This window comes from Eleutherodactylus coqui, chromosome 11 (genome assembly GCF_035609145.1).
Source record: "Eleutherodactylus coqui strain aEleCoq1 chromosome 11, aEleCoq1.hap1, whole genome shotgun sequence".
In the NCBI taxonomy this organism is placed as follows: Eukaryota; Metazoa; Chordata; class Amphibia; order Anura; family Eleutherodactylidae; genus Eleutherodactylus; species Eleutherodactylus coqui.
This window is the reverse complement of record NC_089847.1, coordinates 65345917-65364245: the sequence shown is the minus strand read 5'-3', so window position 1 is coordinate 65364245 and position 18329 is coordinate 65345917. Positions and strand designations below refer to the sequence as shown.

The 18329-nt window shown below is 44.2% G+C and overlaps 1 protein-coding gene across 1 annotated transcript in view; it reads left to right on the top strand.

Moving 5' to 3' along the window:
• EFEMP2 (EGF containing fibulin extracellular matrix protein 2) overlaps positions 1-18329 on the top strand; it is a 101332-nt gene that overhangs the window by 64038 nt on the left and 18965 nt on the right. The window contains exon 7 of the mRNA XM_066582304.1: positions 995-1114. Coding sequence (XP_066438401.1) covers positions 995-1114 — 120 coding nt within the window. The remainder of the gene's footprint in view (positions 1-994; positions 1115-18329) is intronic.

Below are 18329 nucleotides of genomic sequence, written 5' to 3'. Positions count from 1 at the left end.
GGATAAAGAAGCATATATTTGTCCTTATTCATATTTATTGTAAAAGCTTTTAAAAATGTCTCCTTTAAAGTAAGCATGTCTACCTTAATACTGCATATGCAAAGATATAGAAAGGGGAAACAATGATAGTAGTATGCACCAGAATTCTGCAATAAAAAAGTGATTTTAGGAGAATTACTAATTTGACTTCTTTTACTATTGTACTTGTTACTTTTTTTAAAAAGTGGTCAGGGTTTAGTGGGAAGAGCTGGACCACCTGTTACTCAACAGATTTACCATAATTTATCCCAGAAACTGTGAAGATTTGACTTTTTGGTGCATGAATGGTCTGAGATGCAACATATTTATTAAGAGGCACATGCCTCAGAGATGGTTCAGAGATCATCTGAAGATCAGCTTTTGCTTGGAAAAGGAAGGATGAAAATAACTAGAGTTATGTTAGGATTTGGACTTCAGCAGCTGAGTGATTTTGCTGTTTGCCAGGAAAAGTCGTAGGGCTCATTCACATGCGTATTTCGGTCCGTGAATATGCAGCGTATTCACTGACCCAAATATGCTGATTCTATTCCGTATTTTTGTCTATTAACCTTTTTATTAGTCGTGTAAATATACAGTGTATTTACATTCAAGAAAAATATGCACAAAATTCCATTAATTTCTTGTTAAATACACAACAAATGCGCAGGTTTTCTGCATATTTAGCTATGCCTGCTCATTTCTATGGCCTATTTTAGTGCATAATATGCACCAAGATAGAACATGCTGCATTTTTTTCTTTGCAACTGAAAAACGGAAAAAATATGTGCATAATATGCTGCGTAAATATATTCATGTGAATAAGCCCTTAGGAGGGTTCTGTTAGAGGAAGGTTGTGAAATCATGCAGCTAATGCTAAGAATGATAAAAATCAGATATTATTAACTAGAAATCCAGAAAATGTGTTTTTAGTAGTTTGATTCTATAGAACTCAATCTGTTACCCTTATCATATACAGATGCCAACGAGTGCAATATGGGTGCACCATGCCAACAGCGTTGCTATAACACCTATGGCACCTTTCTCTGCCGCTGTAATCAGGGCTATGAGTTGAACAATGACGGGTATACCTGCAATGGTATGTATTACAGTTTTACGTGATATATACCACCATTAAGGATATTTCTGACATTTAATATGTGAGGATGGTTTCTTTAGATAAGAATGTGGCACAAAGTGTTAAAGCAGCAGAAATCCTGTCCTAAACTCTCGCCCACGAGCTGGAAAATTGCGGGTTCAATCCCCGCTTAGTTCAGGTAGCCGGCTCAAGGTTGACTCAGCCTTCTGTCAGGGTAATTCTAAGTACAGCACCAATCAGGCCCACCCCACTTTCCCCGCTGCCGGCGGTAAGAAGAGACACCACACAGAGGTCTGGTATAGTTTCTCACACGGGACATGACTGCGCTTCTTTATTACAGATTACATGAGATCTTATACCCTTTGTCTCATCACCAGGAATGGGTGATGGGTTCATAACCATATATGGGAAGTCCGGATTTCCGGCCTGAGACAGTGAAAATTATGTACATAGTTGAACAGTTGTTATCTTGCTACGGCGCCTCTGGAAAAACAGCCAAGTATGCGTCCTTGTGTCTGGTTCTTCCTTTGCTGTGTTTAAAATACATTTTGTTCAAGATACATTTTGTCTTCGCCTTGCAAGGCCTGTGGAATATCTGATGTAAGGCGACATATAAGTTTTTTCTCATTTGGAATTGAATAGAACTTGCAAATAGGTATAAAAGCATAAAGAACATATGGCAATATATACATATACCCTCACAAACCCCCCTAAAAACTTATATGGAGATCAAGCATCAGACCTTGCACTATTCCTCGGTCGTCTCTCCCTTGCGTCAGGGTTTCTCCACTTGCCCGTAAGTCCCTACTCCTAAAAGGGGGGGATCCCTACCTCACCTCAGAAGGAGGCCATGGATTCCCTGGGCTTATTTCCGGGCATCCATACCCTCTATCTGTACGAGTTAACACCCCACAGGGGAACCTAAGGTCTTCTGCACTGTCCCTAGGCATATGGGAATTCCACTGACAGTCCATCTTAGAAGATCGGGGCGGCGCAGTACTAGTACATTTCTCCATTTTTCTGGTAACGTATCTGGTTGGCATTATCGGAACTGGCTCTTCATCTTTTTCAAACAAGGGAAATTTTGGTCACATTGTCCAGTCCCTTACTCATACTCTTTTTCTTTCAAGGTATTTTTATTGCTTTTACATTAACATACACAATACTTGTAAATTGTTACACATAACAATGAGCTAATACCGTTTGGTTGCCCAGATAACAGAGAACTTCAAATTTTCTTGAATGGAATACAACAACAAATCTCTTTAAACTGAACATTCTTCACGGTCTTGTTATTTCTATAGTAGATGTTAACATCCTGAGGGGGGGGTGGGTTTACACGACAAGAGGGGAAGGAAGGGATTAGAGGAAAGGTGGTGGGAAGGGGGGGGGGGAACGGTAATATCCAGGCTATCCTTTTTACTTTTCCTTGTCACGTCTGATCTACAGTCTTACTCATATTTGCCCGTAAGCAACCAGTTTTGAAACCCAGGGGTGTTTCGTATATCTATCCATAGTGCCCATGTTTGGTAAAACTTATCATAACCTAGCTGGTCCTCCGTTAATCTGATCCTCTCCATTCGTTCAATCTCATCCATCACCCCTACCCATGCACTTCTGGGAATTTCCAGACTCTGTTTCCAGAACCTAGGAATTACCTGCCTTGTGGCTATAATGAAGAATTTTAGCAATCCTTTCCTGAGTTGGTGTGCATTTTCGTGAGTGATGGACAGGAGTGCCATTTCCGGTGTCAGTTATTGTTTCTCTTCCCGTCTTTTCGAATAAATGTTTCATATCTTGCCATATGGTTGCGACCATGGGGCAATCCCACCAAATGTGGAGCATTGAACCCACCTCACCTCCACAACGCCAGCATGTATTCGGGGTTGCGGGGAAGAAGGAGTGTAGTCTCTCCGGTGTCAAGTACCATCTTGATACAATCTTGAAATTTAACTCTTGGAGCCTGCTGGAAACCGACATTTTATGAGTAAGCTGAAACGCTTTGCTCCATAGTTCCTTCGAGAAAGACCGGCCCAATGCCTCCTCCCACGCACCTATCCACCTAGGTTGGTGACTTCCTAGTTGTTCCTCTATTAGATGGTTGTAGAGTATTGAGACGGTATGTCTGGGAGCCTCCCTAGCGCAACATAGCTCCTCAAAGGGGGTATATGTCCTTTCCCATCCTTGAGTAGGTTTTATCTTCCCCAGGTAGCTACGCACTTGTAGGTATTGCATCCATGAGCCCGGCGCCTGCCTGCGGTCCCCTCCCAGGGACCCCATGTCCCGTATGTCTCCCAATTCCACCACCTCCCCCACCCTGGCCTCCACTCCTGGGGGTATAAACTCCAGGTTGCGCAGCGGCAAAGTTGCCTTAAGATGTGGGTTTCCCGTCAGTGGGGTAAGAGGTCCCGGGACCGTGGTCTTACAACCCCCTTTCCAGGCGCCCAGTAATGTGCTCATCATGAATGATGCCTCCTCCTTTTCCCAATTAACTTTCCCCGGGATCCAGAACGCCCCTCTAGTCTCAAAGGTGTTATTACGGTTTTCTATTTGAACCCAAGATTTGTTCTCTCTATGATGAAATAAATCTAATATGAAGGATCCTATAGCTGCCTTGTGGTATAGGCGAAAGTCGGGAAGTCCCACTCCGCCCTTCTCTTTAGGCTTAGTTAAACTTTTATGACTAAGTCTTTTGGATCCTCCTTTCCATATGAACTTTAGTATTTGGCTACGTAATCTGTCGAAGAAGGTGTTTGGGAGGTTACATGGGGCCGTCTGGAAGATATATAGTATTCTTGGTAAAACATCCATTTTAATTGCGTTCATTCTCCCGAACCAAGATAATGTGGCCCCGGACCATCTCTCTAAGTCTCTATCGAATGTTGATAATATTGGTTTGTAATTGAGTTCAAATATCCGGGATAGATCTGTCGAGATCTGTACTCCCAAGTATTTGAAAGAGTCGTCTTTCCAAAGAAATGGGAAGGCCTCGGCGAGGTCCCCCGCTTCTCTTTCTGGGATCGAAATGTTAAGAATCACCGACTTTTGTGCGTTGATTTTATAGTTGCTGAGTTCGCCAAAGGCTGTGAATTCTTTCATGATATTGGGGAGACCCACCCGAGGCTCTGTAACGTAAACCAACAAATCATCCGCATAGAGAGCGCATTTGTGTTCCTCCTCTCCCACCCGTATCCCTTTTATTGAGGGGTTGTTTCTAATGGCGTTAGCCAAGGTCTCCATCACCATGATATACAGGGTAGGAGATAAGGGGCATCCTTGGCGCGTGCCATTTTTGATCTCGAACGGGGTGGACAAGGTACCGTTAACTGTGACCTGTGCCGAGGGGTTTCTGTATAATGCCATAATCCAAGCTAGAGCCCTGGGCCCTATGCCAACTCTCTGCAGCGTTGCTTCTAAAAATCTCCAATTTATCCTGTCGAATGCTTTTTCTGCATCGACAGAGAGCAAACAGAGTGGTGATTTTTTCCTTCGTGCATGAGTCGGGGTATCGATGCATTCAGTCGGTTTGCGATCATTTTTGAGAAGATTTTTAAGTCACAGTTAATAAGCGAAATCGGCCGGTAATTGCCGCACACGCCATAGGATCCTTCCCTGGTTTGGGGATCAATACGATGTGCACCTGGAGAGCCTGGAGTGGGAGGGGGCAAACCCCGGATATTGTATTAAAGGCTCGAAGAAGCAAGTCAGAAAACAGACCTCCACAAGCCTTATAGAACCCCGGAGAAAATCCATCCGGCCCCGGGCTCTTTCCCTTTTTGATTCCCTGAATTACCTGTGTGAGCTCCTCTGCCTCGAAGTCCCCCTCCAGGGTCAAAGACTCCTCTGGGGAGAGACGTCTCGGGACGTGGAGGTCGAGGTACTCCTCCATCTTCTGTCTATGTTGGGTTTCGGGTATAGTCCGCCTTTCTGGAATATTGTACAATTTGGAATAAAATTATCGGAATTCTTCCAGTATTTCTTTCGAGGAGTGTACCAGTCCCCCCTCGGCTGAGTTGATAGAGTGTATATGTGGGTGAGATGTCCTGGGGTGCAACGCTCTAGCCAACCATCTGCCGCTTTTATCGCCATATTCATAATATCCGGCCTTAAGTTTATCTTTCCTACCCATGGTATTTTGGTCAAGGATATCTAGTATCTTGTGTCTTAAGTCGGATATTTCAACTTGTAAGTTGGCGGTTGCCTGTGATTTATTTGACGTTTCTTTTATGTTAAGGTCTTTTATTAATTGCGTGAGTCTTGCTGTCTGCTCCCTTTTAACCCTAGCTCCATGGGAGATAAACACTCCCCTTAGAACGCATTTAAGGGTTTCCCATTTTATCGGGTCAGGTGTGGGATCTACAGCATGGTCAACTTTGAAAAATTCTATGGTTTTTTTCACTTCATTTAGGCAGACTGTGTCTTTGAGCAAATTGTCGTTGAGGCGCCATGTATGGGAACCCTGTACCCCGCCCACCGGGCCCATGGATGCAAACACCGGGGAGTGGTCTGACCATAACAATATATCTAGGGAGCATTGAGGTTCCCCATCGAGTAAACTATGCGATATGAATATATAATCAATTCTGCTATAAGAATTGTGTGCCATAGAGTGAAAACTATAATCCCGTTTACCTGGGTGGAGGGTGCGCCATAAATCTATCAGGTCCATACTCACAAGTATTCTCTGAACCTTCCGTATCGCTGCCCTTGTGAGCGCAGAGCGTCCCGTGGAGGAGTCTAAGCGCGGATCCATACACATATTAAAATCTCCTCCTAAAATGATTGGAGTCCCTTCTGCGAAGTCCCGTAGGGCCTGTAGAGCCTCTATGGCGAAACCCACCTGACCCTGTTTAGGAAAATACATGTTAGCAATTGTAAGTATCTTCTCGGCAACTGATATTTTAAGGAATATGAATCTCCCGTCGTCTCCTATTTCTTGTGACAGGATCACGGGGGTTACAGACTTATGAAATGCTATGGAGACTCCACAGGTTTTATTTTCCGGGTGTGTGGAGTGAAACCACATGGGGTAAAATTTGTTCTTTCCGCAGTTGGGAGGACCAGAACGCGGAAAATGTGTCTCTTGAAGCAAAGCAATTGTCACCCGTTTCCTGTGGAGTCTATACAGCACCTGGTTGCGCTTGTTAGGGCAGTTTAGCCCTTTTGTATTGAAAGAGCATACATTTAGTCGGGCCATTTTATGGTGTCTAGAAATCGTAATATCATCCCTCTGACGGTATGCCGTGACTTTCCACCTTGGGAGGGGACCTGGATTGGAGGGGGAAAGGAGTCACACACAAGGGTAGGAAAGGGAGGGGGGGTAAGACCACAAATATCCACTTGCATTCAACCAGTTGTGCTATCAACTATAATTTAAAACGTGGACTCTCGTAAACTATTAACTATTGACTAATGTCTGCACAGCCTGGCTAGGCTGCAGTCCCTAGTGGGGGAGCGACTGGGTTCGGTCGAGTCCGGTTCCAGGCCCCGTCCTCCTCCACACGGCATCTGAAAACAAAATGTTAGGCATCCACACCTTTATAACCGATAAAAAGCCAGAGGTCAAGCAGTGTAGGGGAAACACAGAAAGCTACATAGGAGACCTCGGGGGATCCCCCAGGCTGGGGGGGGGGGGGGTCAGATCAAGGAGTTGGAAAGGAGGCAGAGGAAAGAAAATGAAAATGAAAATGGGCAGAGCAGTTTGGAGTAGAGCGATGCAAGGATGTATATTTCCAGTGAAAGTGGTTCCCTGTCCTCGGGTAGATCCTCTACTCCGGATATGGTCTTGCGACGCATCCTGATGTTTGGGCTAAACCGCCAGTCCTATACACTTGGAATTTTCAATTTTGTAAGAAATGGCCCTAGTTTCTCAGGTCATATTGTCCGTGTCCATGTTTCGGGCACTACTCCGTGCTCCTTCTCCTTTTTGGTGGGTGTGGGACTTCTATGGATGGTCTCTGTTGTTTGGGTTTGATCTTTTGTGGTGGTTGTTCACTGGTTGCCATTGTCCCCTTGGGGGGGTTGGTGATGGGGTACTTGTTTTTTGCCACTCTGGTATGGAGACCATTGGTAGTTTGAGTGTTGTAAGGAATTTAGGGAGGTCCCCTAAGGATCTAAAGATGGCACTCTCTCTCCCCGAGCCCGCTATTAACTGGAAGGGATATCCCCAGCGGTATGGGATCTCCCGCTCTTTCAACAGTGATAACAGTGGTTTGAGGGCTCGTCTTTGTTGAAGTGTCTTTCTGGAAAGATCTGGTAGGAATAGTAGGATTCTGTCTCTAAATTTAATCGGTCCCTTAGTTCTAATCTGGCGAAGGATCTCCTCTTTTTCTTTAAAGAAATGTATCCTACATATCACATCTCTTGGTCTCTCCGGGTCTGCAGATCTAGGACCTAGGGCCCTATGTATCCTGTCTATCTCTATTGGATCTTCTGGAGATCTATCCAGCAGGTCTCCAAAGCATTTCACTGCCCATGTCTCCAGGTGCTTGTTCTCTATTTCTTCTCCCAGGCCCCGAATTCTTAGGTTGTTCCGTCTATGACGGTTCTCAATGTCATCTAGGTGATTAGCCAGTTCTGCTATTTGGACAGCGTGTTCGCTTAAGATATCGTGATGTTCATCCATACGCTGCAGCATTAGGTCCTGTGTCTCTTCTGTCTCTCTGAGACGATGCCCCATTTGTTGGATTTTCTTCTGTATGGGTTCCAGCGCTGATTTTTGTGATGAAGCGAATCGGGCAAAGTGGTTGTCTAAATCTTCTTTAGTTGGGATTGATCTAAGATGTTCCTTCCAATCCCAGCTTTCCATTGTGGTTTTGTTAATATTCTTGGGGCTCCCAAATTCTCCTTGCTCATATGTCTCATGTGGGGCTTGTTTACTTGTTTTCTGTGCCGCCTGCGTGGGTTTAACCATTGTGCTACCGCCAGCTCTCTTGTGGCTTGCTGGCGACCATGAAGCATTCGCTTTATCCCCTTCTGTGTCACTGATCAGGGTATCTCTGCTTGTCCCCTGTCTTATTTCTTTGTTCCTGAGGCCATTTGATCTCTGCCCCTCCCCCCTGTTCAGGGGTCTAGGTGAGGGGTCTGGTGTGGCAGCCCACTCCTCATCCCCCTCTGGTGATATGTCCCATGGTAAGGGTGGTGGAGGGTTATGGCAGTCTCCCATCCAACCTGCTGCCTCCCTCACTGGCCTAAACTGTTTCGGCCTGGCATCCCTGGGGGTGATGGGGCTGTATTGACCCCCCTCCGCTATACCTGTTACCTCTGCTTCACTCTGCAGCGCTGCTGGGGCCCCCTCGGTCTCCCTCCGTGTCCGCGGGCTTGCTGCCTCCTCCACTTCCGGTGCCTGCGTTGAAGAAGATGGCGGCCGGATCTTCACTTCCGGTCCGCCTTGTGGTTCCCGCGGCTGCCGCGCCCGTGTCTGTAGCCCGTCCGCCGGTGATAAGTGCCGTTCTGGGAGCGAGGGGGGGTCGGGCTCTCCCTGCGGGGTTCCGGCTGTACGTCTGCTGCCCTCGGCGGCCGCGCGCTGTCCTCCGGCTCCCTTCCGCCGCCATCTTGCGTCTCTCCCGGCCTCCCCGCCACTGCCGCGGGGGGGCGCGGGTGTCGCTGAGCTCCGGTTCATTGGTGCAGGGTTTTCCTCCGGCGCTGCGCTGGTCGGGTTTCCCGGTCGAGGTCTCCCTTCTCCTCTTGCGGCCATCGGTTCCCGGGACGGCGGTTTCTGGCTCTCTCCTCCTTGCCGGTGTCGGCCTCCTCCGGTGGACATAAAGCGGTCCAGGGGTCCGGAATCTTCCTCCCGGGGCTTGCAGCAGCTGTTGGCTCCCTTCTTCTTCCCCATGTCTGCTCTCCGCTGTCTTTAAGGTGTGTGGATGCCTTTTTTATGAGGTTTTAGCCGTGTTGGAGCAGGAGCGCAGGCTCTGCACGTCCTAGCTCTTCATCAGTCAGGCTCCTCCCCTTACTCATACTCTTTTTGATCAAAGGGATAATACACATAATACACATACAGGAAATTACATACCCCACCTCTTTCTGCTAAAATCATATCCAGGGCCACTCTAGGGCCATGGATGCAGTGGGCCCTAACTGGTCAGCTAACCCTTGTAAAGCATCCCTGGTGTAGTTTACAAACCTCTGCTGATTGTAATAGATAAAATTCATCCAATCTACATTATTATTAACAGTGACAATAGCAAATAAGGACTCAAAACCTGCTTTAACCTGCTCTCTAGAATTAAATTAATCTGGCACCCCCCTTGGCACTCCTATTGCATCTATGTATACATGTGGATCAAAGTTACCACCTGGAGCGTCAACTTCTCACCCTCAGTGTAGTCTTCATATTGCACATTTGATTGTATTAATTTGTTCTGAAACAGGGGGCTAGTGTACAGTAGTCAAAGGTGTGTGTTAGAGGAATTGTACCACATTATAGCATGTAAAGGATATACAGGATCATGAGTTTTTGCAGTGCGAAGTGTGGATCCAAGTGGGCTTTCCTTCAATCTTGACTGCAGTTGGCGTGGTGAGCAACATCTGGTAGGGACATTCAAACAGGGTTTCTCTCAAACTTTTTTACATAGACCCTGTCACCTGGTTTTAGATTGTGACACTCATCTGTAGGACCTGGGAGAAAAGCAGAGACTGCAGAATGCATTATTGACAATTCCTTGGAGAAACCTATGACAAAATTAACAAGAAAATCATTCCCCAAACTCAGCTACTGTGGCATGTACCCTCCTGGGGAAAAAAGAAAAACTAATGGAAGACACTCAATTCAAGATTTGCCCATTTTCTTCATTGTCTTTTGTATCTACTTTCCCCCTACTCCGCGGATGGTAGGGTGTGTGAAAAACCTGGAATATACCCAAAACAGACATGATGTGTTGCATTATTTCACCTGTGAAGTGCGTACCTTTGTTTGACTCAATTACTTCCAGTACCCCATATCTGCGGATTACCTCATTCATGAGCTTCTGTGCGGTTACCTGGAAATTACTTTGGTAACAGGGTAGGTCTCTCCAACCTGAAAAACATCAACAACAACAAGCACATATTCATACTTCCCAACAAGTGGGAGCTGAGTGTAGCCAATTTGCAATCCCTGAAATGGGTAGAGTGGTCTAGGCAAGTGTTATGTGGCAAATTTACTTCTGCCCTGTTGCCTACGGCAAAGATCATGCAAAATTGGACAAATGATGCAGCAGCTACAGAAAACCAAGGAGCCACCCGTCCTCGTTCAAGCGTCGACATCATTACTGCTTTGAGAGGTGCGTCTTTTCGTGCGTCAGCTGGGCCATCATGGGGCACAGGGACCGTGGTAGGCAAGTGCTGTTGATTGTTCGCTATACGCCGTCCCTTTTTAGTCCATTTTTCCTTTTCTTCCTTGCTGGCTCGTAACTGTAAAGTCTTTAGCATATCAAAGTCCAAATTTTTATCAAAGTCCAAATTTTTAATCAAAGTCCAAAGTTATTATCAAAGTCCAAAGTTATTATCAAAGTCCAAAGTTATTATCAAAGTCCAAGTTCATATCAAAGTCCAAGTTCATATCAAAGTCCAAGTTCATATCAAAGTCCAAGTTCATATCAAAGTCCAAGGTTTAGTCAAAGTCCAAGTTTTTATTAAATTCTTCTTTTCTTCTTTTCTTCCATGGCTTGAGGGCCGCTGCCTTTGCTGTGTGGCCTGTGATGGCGTTACCTCTCGCTTCTCTGGTGTAGGAATTGGTGTGAGCTCTGCACTTTGTCAGGTAGAAGTAGGGTCTCCATGAGACTGCACCGCTGCATCATTCTTAATTGGCTGTCCTACTGAGGTAAAAAACTTTCTGGCCTTCCATATTGGGCCGTAATCATGAGCTATGCCAAATGCATACCGGGAGTCAGTGTAAATGTTTGCCGTCTTACCTGTGGCCACTCTACATGCCTCCGTGAGTGCTTTTAATTCCGCTTCTTGTACTGCGACATGCGGTGACATTCTGCTTTTAGGACATCTTGTTGTGTAACCACTGTATATCCAGTGTGGAGTCGTCAATCACCCTGGTACCATCTATAAAAAACAACTCAAAATATGCATTGTTAACAAGGGCTTTCAGTAACTTTTTTAAAACTTAAATTTTCTTGTTGCATCAATGCTAGACAATCAGGCTGGTATTCTATTTCAAAAAGATCAGAATCTTGTTGCAAAAAATTTAAAAATGGCTGACTTGCAATACCTAGATCACCTATGCCTTCTCCTCCCCCCCTTTGAACCCGGGTACTCAATTGGAAGAATAGTAGCCGGGTTTAAGTTAGTACAACATTGTAAAAAGATTTGATGGATGCAGATAAGGCCTGTAAAATGTTAGCACCAATAACAGAGACAGGAGTTACATCAGGGAAGAATAACCTACAAAGCATCTATTCATATTTGAAATGTGAGATCCTTTAAGTGAATTCATTATTAGTCTGTTCCTGCCTGCAATGTCTTATCAAATTTGAGACAGGAAAAAAAAAAAAAAAAAAAACTTTTACTAGCTGCTCAAGATCCTCACCCCCTCCCTTGTTGAGAAGAGGGATGAAACATTACGTACTATTACATCATCTAGCTCCACCCCTTCGATATTGGCTCCTTGCGTCTTTCTTCACAGCTCATTTCAGCTTAACAGTCTACACGTCCACATCTCAACCAAGCAAAGTCCCATGCATGGGGTAGGAATTTTTATCCCCAGTCATTACCTGCATCACACACTCACCACAGCCCGAACACGGGTTACTAACTCTCATCCATCCATGCTCTCAAGTTTGCTCCGTCACCCCCCTTGAAGGTGTACCAGTACATACAAATGCACAGACAAAAAAAAGTTTGGCAAACATACATACATCAGTTGAAAAACATTGAGGTGAGTGCTATAATGTTATAAAGTACATGATTCTATTGAGATGAGATTGTGAATGAGCGCTATCTTTGACAAATTATGTGAAAAAAGTTTGCTGAGTGACTGAGACATTCTATATTTCTTATCTACTGAAGCTATTATATGCTGTATTAAACGCTGAAGTATTTTAGAATACGTGGGTATTTTTCAGCCCCCCTTGTCTTTCTTTCTCTGTATTTGACCCTGAACAAAAAGTGAAGTCTGAAAACCCCCACCTTTTCAAAACATCTCTTATCTCTCTACGAATATGAAACACAGACTGAATTGTTTTAGCTTAACTATTCCCTGCATTTTAACTCATAATTAACACATATGCTGGGACCTTGCAACATTCATTTTCAACCCCTGTATAAGTAAGAATATGCCTTAGAAATTGCTATTTTTCCTGCCTACTAAGACAGTATAATTAATTAAATTCATTTCAAGCCTTCATTCCTTTACAGCAAGCAAAGATATTATCCAGGGTCAGTATTTCATTTTCTCTCGCTTCGTTATCTCTTGACCTTGAAAACTAAACACAAGCTCGCAGCTTTATGTAAACAATCTTTCTCATCTAAAAGCAAGCTCAGTTAACTATTTGCACATACAGTATATACATATATACACACATATATATATCTATTATCTATCTTGTATTATACACCTTTTCTTCTTTCTCTCTGCCAACAAATCACATGCATTGTAACTTTCTTCTCGACTTTGCTTGTTCCTCTTATTTCTCTCCCCTACCTAGCTGCCAATATAACCTTCAATAGACACTCTCCTGACGCCCTCTTGATCACTTACTGTACTTTTCAACATTTCACTTACGGATACTTTCTTAAACAAATAATGTGTACATACAACTTCCTCTGACTGTCTCTCTCTCTCCTCCTCCTCCAGCACTTTCTAGCAAACCTTGATCTTTCAAGGCACGCTTCTTGGTCCTAAAGACCTCCTCCCAGACACCATTTTTGTAATCTACCGTGCGGGTCCTTGTTACACATTTTCATAAGTTTTCTTACAGTTTACAGATTGGAACTCGTCTCTCCTCCACCAATTGATCCGCACGGCGGCAGCCCATAAGGGGCTCTGTCTTCTTTAATAAGATCTTACGCATATTACAACAACAACAATAATAATAACACGCTCCATAGAATGCATCCCTCTTAATTTTCAAATTGTCAGCCCCTTATATACCGGCAAAACAACCGAGAGTCCCTTCTCCTATGGAACCAGCCTCACAGAATGCATCTCTCTGAAATCAAATCGTTAGCCCCATATATAAGGCAAAACAACCGAGAGTCCCTTCTCCTATGAAGCCTGTCTCACAAAATGCATCCCTCTTAATTTTCAAATTGTTAGCCCCTTATATACTGGAAAAACAACCGAGGGTCCCTTCTCTTGTGAGACTAAATGAAAAGAAAGAGAAAAAAAACTTCTGCAGATACAACAAACAACCTTCACTATTGCTAAAACACTACGGACTTCAAAGTACAAATAAACTACAGACTAGTTTCTGGGTGACCTATTGGTGCGCATATCACGGTCAGTGGTCCATGACGGCAAACCCGAAGCCCACACGAGTTACCGTGTAGAACTCTTAACCCAACCCGTCCGGTCACAAACCACAGATAGTCAGTCCCGCTGCAAGACTCTCAGCGTAAAACACAACATAAATATATGCTGGTCTTACCTGGAGTCCTGTGAGTTGATCAGGCTCGGTTTGCAGCAGGACGGCTTCTCCGTGGCGTGGATCCGGGTGGAATGCGTTGTAAGCTCCGGTTTTGTCGCCCCAGTTGGTTGCGCCATTTGCCAGGGTAATTCTAAGTACAGCACCAATCAGGCCCACCCCACTTGCCCCGCTGCCGGCGGTAAAAAGAGACACCACACAGAGGTCTGGTATAGTTTCTCACACGGGACATGACTGCGCTTCTTTATTACAGATTACATGAGATCTTATACCCTTTGTCTCATCACCAGGAATGGGTGATGGGTTCATAACCACATATGGGAAGTCCGGATTTCCGGCCTGAGACAGTGAAAATTATGTACATAGTTGAACAGTTGTTATCTTGCTACGGCGCCTCTGGAAAAACAGCCAAGTATGCGTCCTTGTGTCTGGTTCTTCCTTTGCTGTGTTTAAAATACATTTTGTCTTCGCCTTGCAAGGCCTTTGGAATATCTGATGTAAGGCGACATATAAGTTTTTTCTCATTTGGAATTGAATAGAACTTGCATATAGGTATAAAAGCATAAAGAACATATGGCAATATATACATATACCCTCACACTTCCCTCCTTCTGAGGTCGGTAAAATGAGCACCCAGCTTGCTGGGTGGTAAAAGAGGACTCCCCTGCAAGAAGAGTCTGCCAAGAAAATGTCACCCTAGCAGACAGTCAAGACTCGGTGCTTGCACCAGGGGACTTTACCTTACCTTTCGTCAGATAATGGCTTCCTTTGTATCAGAATTATGGTTTCCATTTTCTTATATGTATGAAGTTCAGGGTTGTCCCACAATAATTCATATACTTACTGCTGATATTTTTGCACAGTGAAGCTAAAAGTCTTAAAACGGGTTCTCTGGGACTAAAATATTGACAACCTTTCCTCAGGGTAGGTCATCAATATCCAATCGGTGAAAAATAACCAAGTCTGACACTCAGAACCCCCACCAATCAGCTGTTGGAAGATGTCACAATGTCCAAGTGAGCACTGTGGCCTCTTCTTCAGCCAGTATTATAATGTTATTTATCAAGTGGTCTGTGAGCTGCCTAGTCCCAGCTGGCTAGGTTTTCCTGCACCCAGGGCAAAGGAGCACTTCCCCCATCTGAAGCTTATGGCTGAGGCCACATGGTCCAGCTGTCCACATTCAGTTAAGTCACACTCACTTGTAACCAGCAAATTTGTGTGACCATTAGCCACTGTGTGTGGGCATTGCTTGGCCGCATGCAACCAGCTGGATCATAAAGCCTTAGCCTAACTCTGTTTGTTGCACCCATTTCTCCCCCAATTAATGTGCCATTAAAGGCACAACTCTGTTAATAAGCCTCCTCTTCTGTGTAAAATCAAAAGGTAGAGTATTATATTTAGCTTGAACAAAGCGGCGTCCAAGCATGTTTGGTGCCATTACATTCATTTTCAATGGGACTGCCAGAGATAATGGAGTACAAGTGCTCAACTATTTCCATCAAGCCCATTGAAATCAATGGACTGGCACTGTGAATGTTCTACTCCACTCCATTCAAGCTCTTTGTCAGTGCAGGTGAGATGCAGTGAGCCCACAGTACAGAGGAGAGGGGGACATGGGACCCTGTTCTCAGACTTAGCGGGGGCTCAGTGGTGAGACTCTTGATGATCAGACTTCTATCACCTACCCACAGGATAGGTGATAAAAGTCAATCTTGCGATAACCTCTTTAAATAATGTCACAATCTTGTACACAGGAGAATGAAAGAGCAGCTTTACAGTTTTTTCCTGTACGTTGGCATACAGTTGCATGCTGCAATGCCCTGCACCGTGAGTCACCAGGAGTGCTGCTGTACAGGAAAAAAAAGGTAAATGGCACACATTGCTAAACCAGAACTGCAGCCCCCTCATTCTCAGGACTGGTGGGAATCTCAGAGGTTGGGTACCCACCGACCATAAAGTATTGCCTATCCAAGCAATGTGCCATCATTTAGTTAAAGGGATTTTGTCATCAGGTTCGTGTTGAATGAACTATTGGCAGCATGAACCTGGGACAGGGATGCCTGTTGCCCCATGAGTGTGTAATTCTGAAATGCTGTCACATTTCAGAATAAATACACTTTGAACTTCGAGCTCAGCTCCGAGTCAATATGACTGGCTATGCTGGCTTCTCCTGGCCTGCTGCATGCAGAGTGACAGCTCTCTTCCTACCCTGTTTCCCCCAAAATAAGACCTACCCTGAAAATAAGCCCTAGCATGATTTTTCAAGATTTTTGAGGATGCTTGAAGTATAAGCCCTACTCCAAAATTGAGCCCTAGTTACATTCAATAGAAAAAGACAATATAAATAGTCTCCAGGCAGCTATACGTGTAAAGAATTAAAATCTTTTGGAGCAAAAGTTATTATAAAACACTGTCTTATTTTCGACGAAACAGGGTGTATATAAAAGGGTATTAAATAAAGGGACAGCGCTCTGAGGAAATTGTAGAGAAGTGCTGTAAACAGGATACTAAAGAAGATGTGACTCACCTCCTGCTTGCGTTCTAACCCTAATTAATGAGCTGACCACAAGTCTAGAAAATGTCCCAAATGACTTGAAAATTTCTCAATGGCTTTCAAATCCAAGTACTTCCCACATTCATCTCAGGTAGAGAGCAAGCAGACCAAAAGACACTACACAGCACAACGGCATTCCAAGAAGATTAGGAATGCAGAGTAAAAGAGGAGGGGGTCAGATGCTCATTGGGTAAAGTACACAAAACATAAAGAAGAGCACTTACTCTTAATGTAGGTCTCAATCCTAGAGTCCTCCCAGTGGGAATGCAGGCCAAAGAAAGAGTATTCTCATCCAAAGGGCTTCAGTGTAAAGTTTTAATCATATCCGGTATTAGGGCAAGGTGTACATCAATCAAAGAACATGCAACATGTTTCAGGGCTGCTCAGCGCCCCTTTCTCAAGCGTATGTACAGACTGTACATTAGATTTTTCTTCTCTAAGGGGCAGTATACAGGTGGCACTACCCTCCTTGTTTTGCTTAGGGACCATTTTACCCTAGTTACACCCCCTGCACCGACAATAAGAAATGTATGGTGCTGTGCTTAGTATGCAGTGAAAAGGCCATGACACGCACATGAACAAATGGCTGATCAGCGGAGGTTATGAATGGCAGAGCCCCACTAATCGGATATTGATAATCATAGAATGGTAGAGTTGGAAGGAACCTCCAAGGTCATCGGGTCCATCCCCCTGCTCAATGCAGAATCACTAAATAATCCCAGATAGATGTCTGTCTAACCTCTGTTCGAAAACGTCCATTGAAGGACAACTCGCCACCTCTCCTCTCAGCCTTCTTTTTTCCAAGCTAAACGTTCCCAGATCCTTTAACCGTTCCTCATAGGACATGATTTGCAGACTGCTTACCATCCTGGTAGCTCTTCTCTGAACTTGCTCCAGTTTGTCTATGTCTTTTCTAAATTGGGGTGCCCAGAACTGGACACAGTATTCCATATAAGGTCTGGCTAAAGAAGAGTAGAGGGGGATAATTACCTCAAGTGATCTAGACTCTATGCTTCTCTTAATACATCCCAGAAATGTGTTTGCATTTTTGCTGCTGCATTTCATTGCTGACTCATGTTCAGTCTATGATCTATTAGTATAACCAAGTCTTTTTCACGTGTGCTGCTGGTTTGTTAAATACCATCCTGTTCGTTATTGCCCACTGTTCAAGCTTTTCAATATCTTTTTGATCCTCTCTCTCTTGTTAGCAATTCCTCCTAGCTTTGTGTCGTCAACAAATTTGATCAGTTTCCCTTCAATTTCCTCCTCCCGATCATTTATAAAAATGCTGAACAATACTGGGCCCAGCACAAAGCCTTATGGTACCCCACTTGCCACATTCTTCCAATTACAGACATTTATGACCACTCTTTGAGTACGATCACTCAGCCAGTTGTGAATTCACCTAACAGTTGCCTTTGCAATGCCATATTTTGTCATTTTTTCAATATGTATGGTATGAGATACTTTGTCAAATACTTTACTGAAGTCAAGATATACTATATCTACCGCATTTTCCTGATCAACCCAGTCGGTGATTCTATCATAGTTGGAAATTAGATTTGTCTGGCATGACTTGTTTGGCGCTGGTTAATTACTGGATTCTCATCCAAGTACTTGCATACAGGCTATGTATTAATTTGTTCAAATATCTTTTCCCGGTATAGAAGTCAGGCTCACAGGCCTGTAGTTTCCTGGCTCCACCTTCTTCCCTTTTATGAAGATAGGGACATTTGTCCTTTTCTAATCTTCTGGGACTTCTCCTGTTTTTCAGGAATTTTTAAAGATTATGGCGAGTGATTCAGCAATTACCTCTGCTGCTTCCTTTAGTATCCTAGGATGTAATTCATCTGAGCCTGGAGACTTGAATTCACTTAAGTTAGCTAAGTGTTCCCTCACCATCTCTCTGCTTATAGATAGCCTGAATTATTTTATTCCCCCCAAAGCACAGGGAAGATACATTGATGTTACATCTACTTTCTGAGAGAAAACAGATACAAAATAACAATTAAAAAGTTTGGCCTTCTCAACATCATTTTAACCAATTCACCATTTTTAGCATGTAAACATCCTATAGCATCTTTGA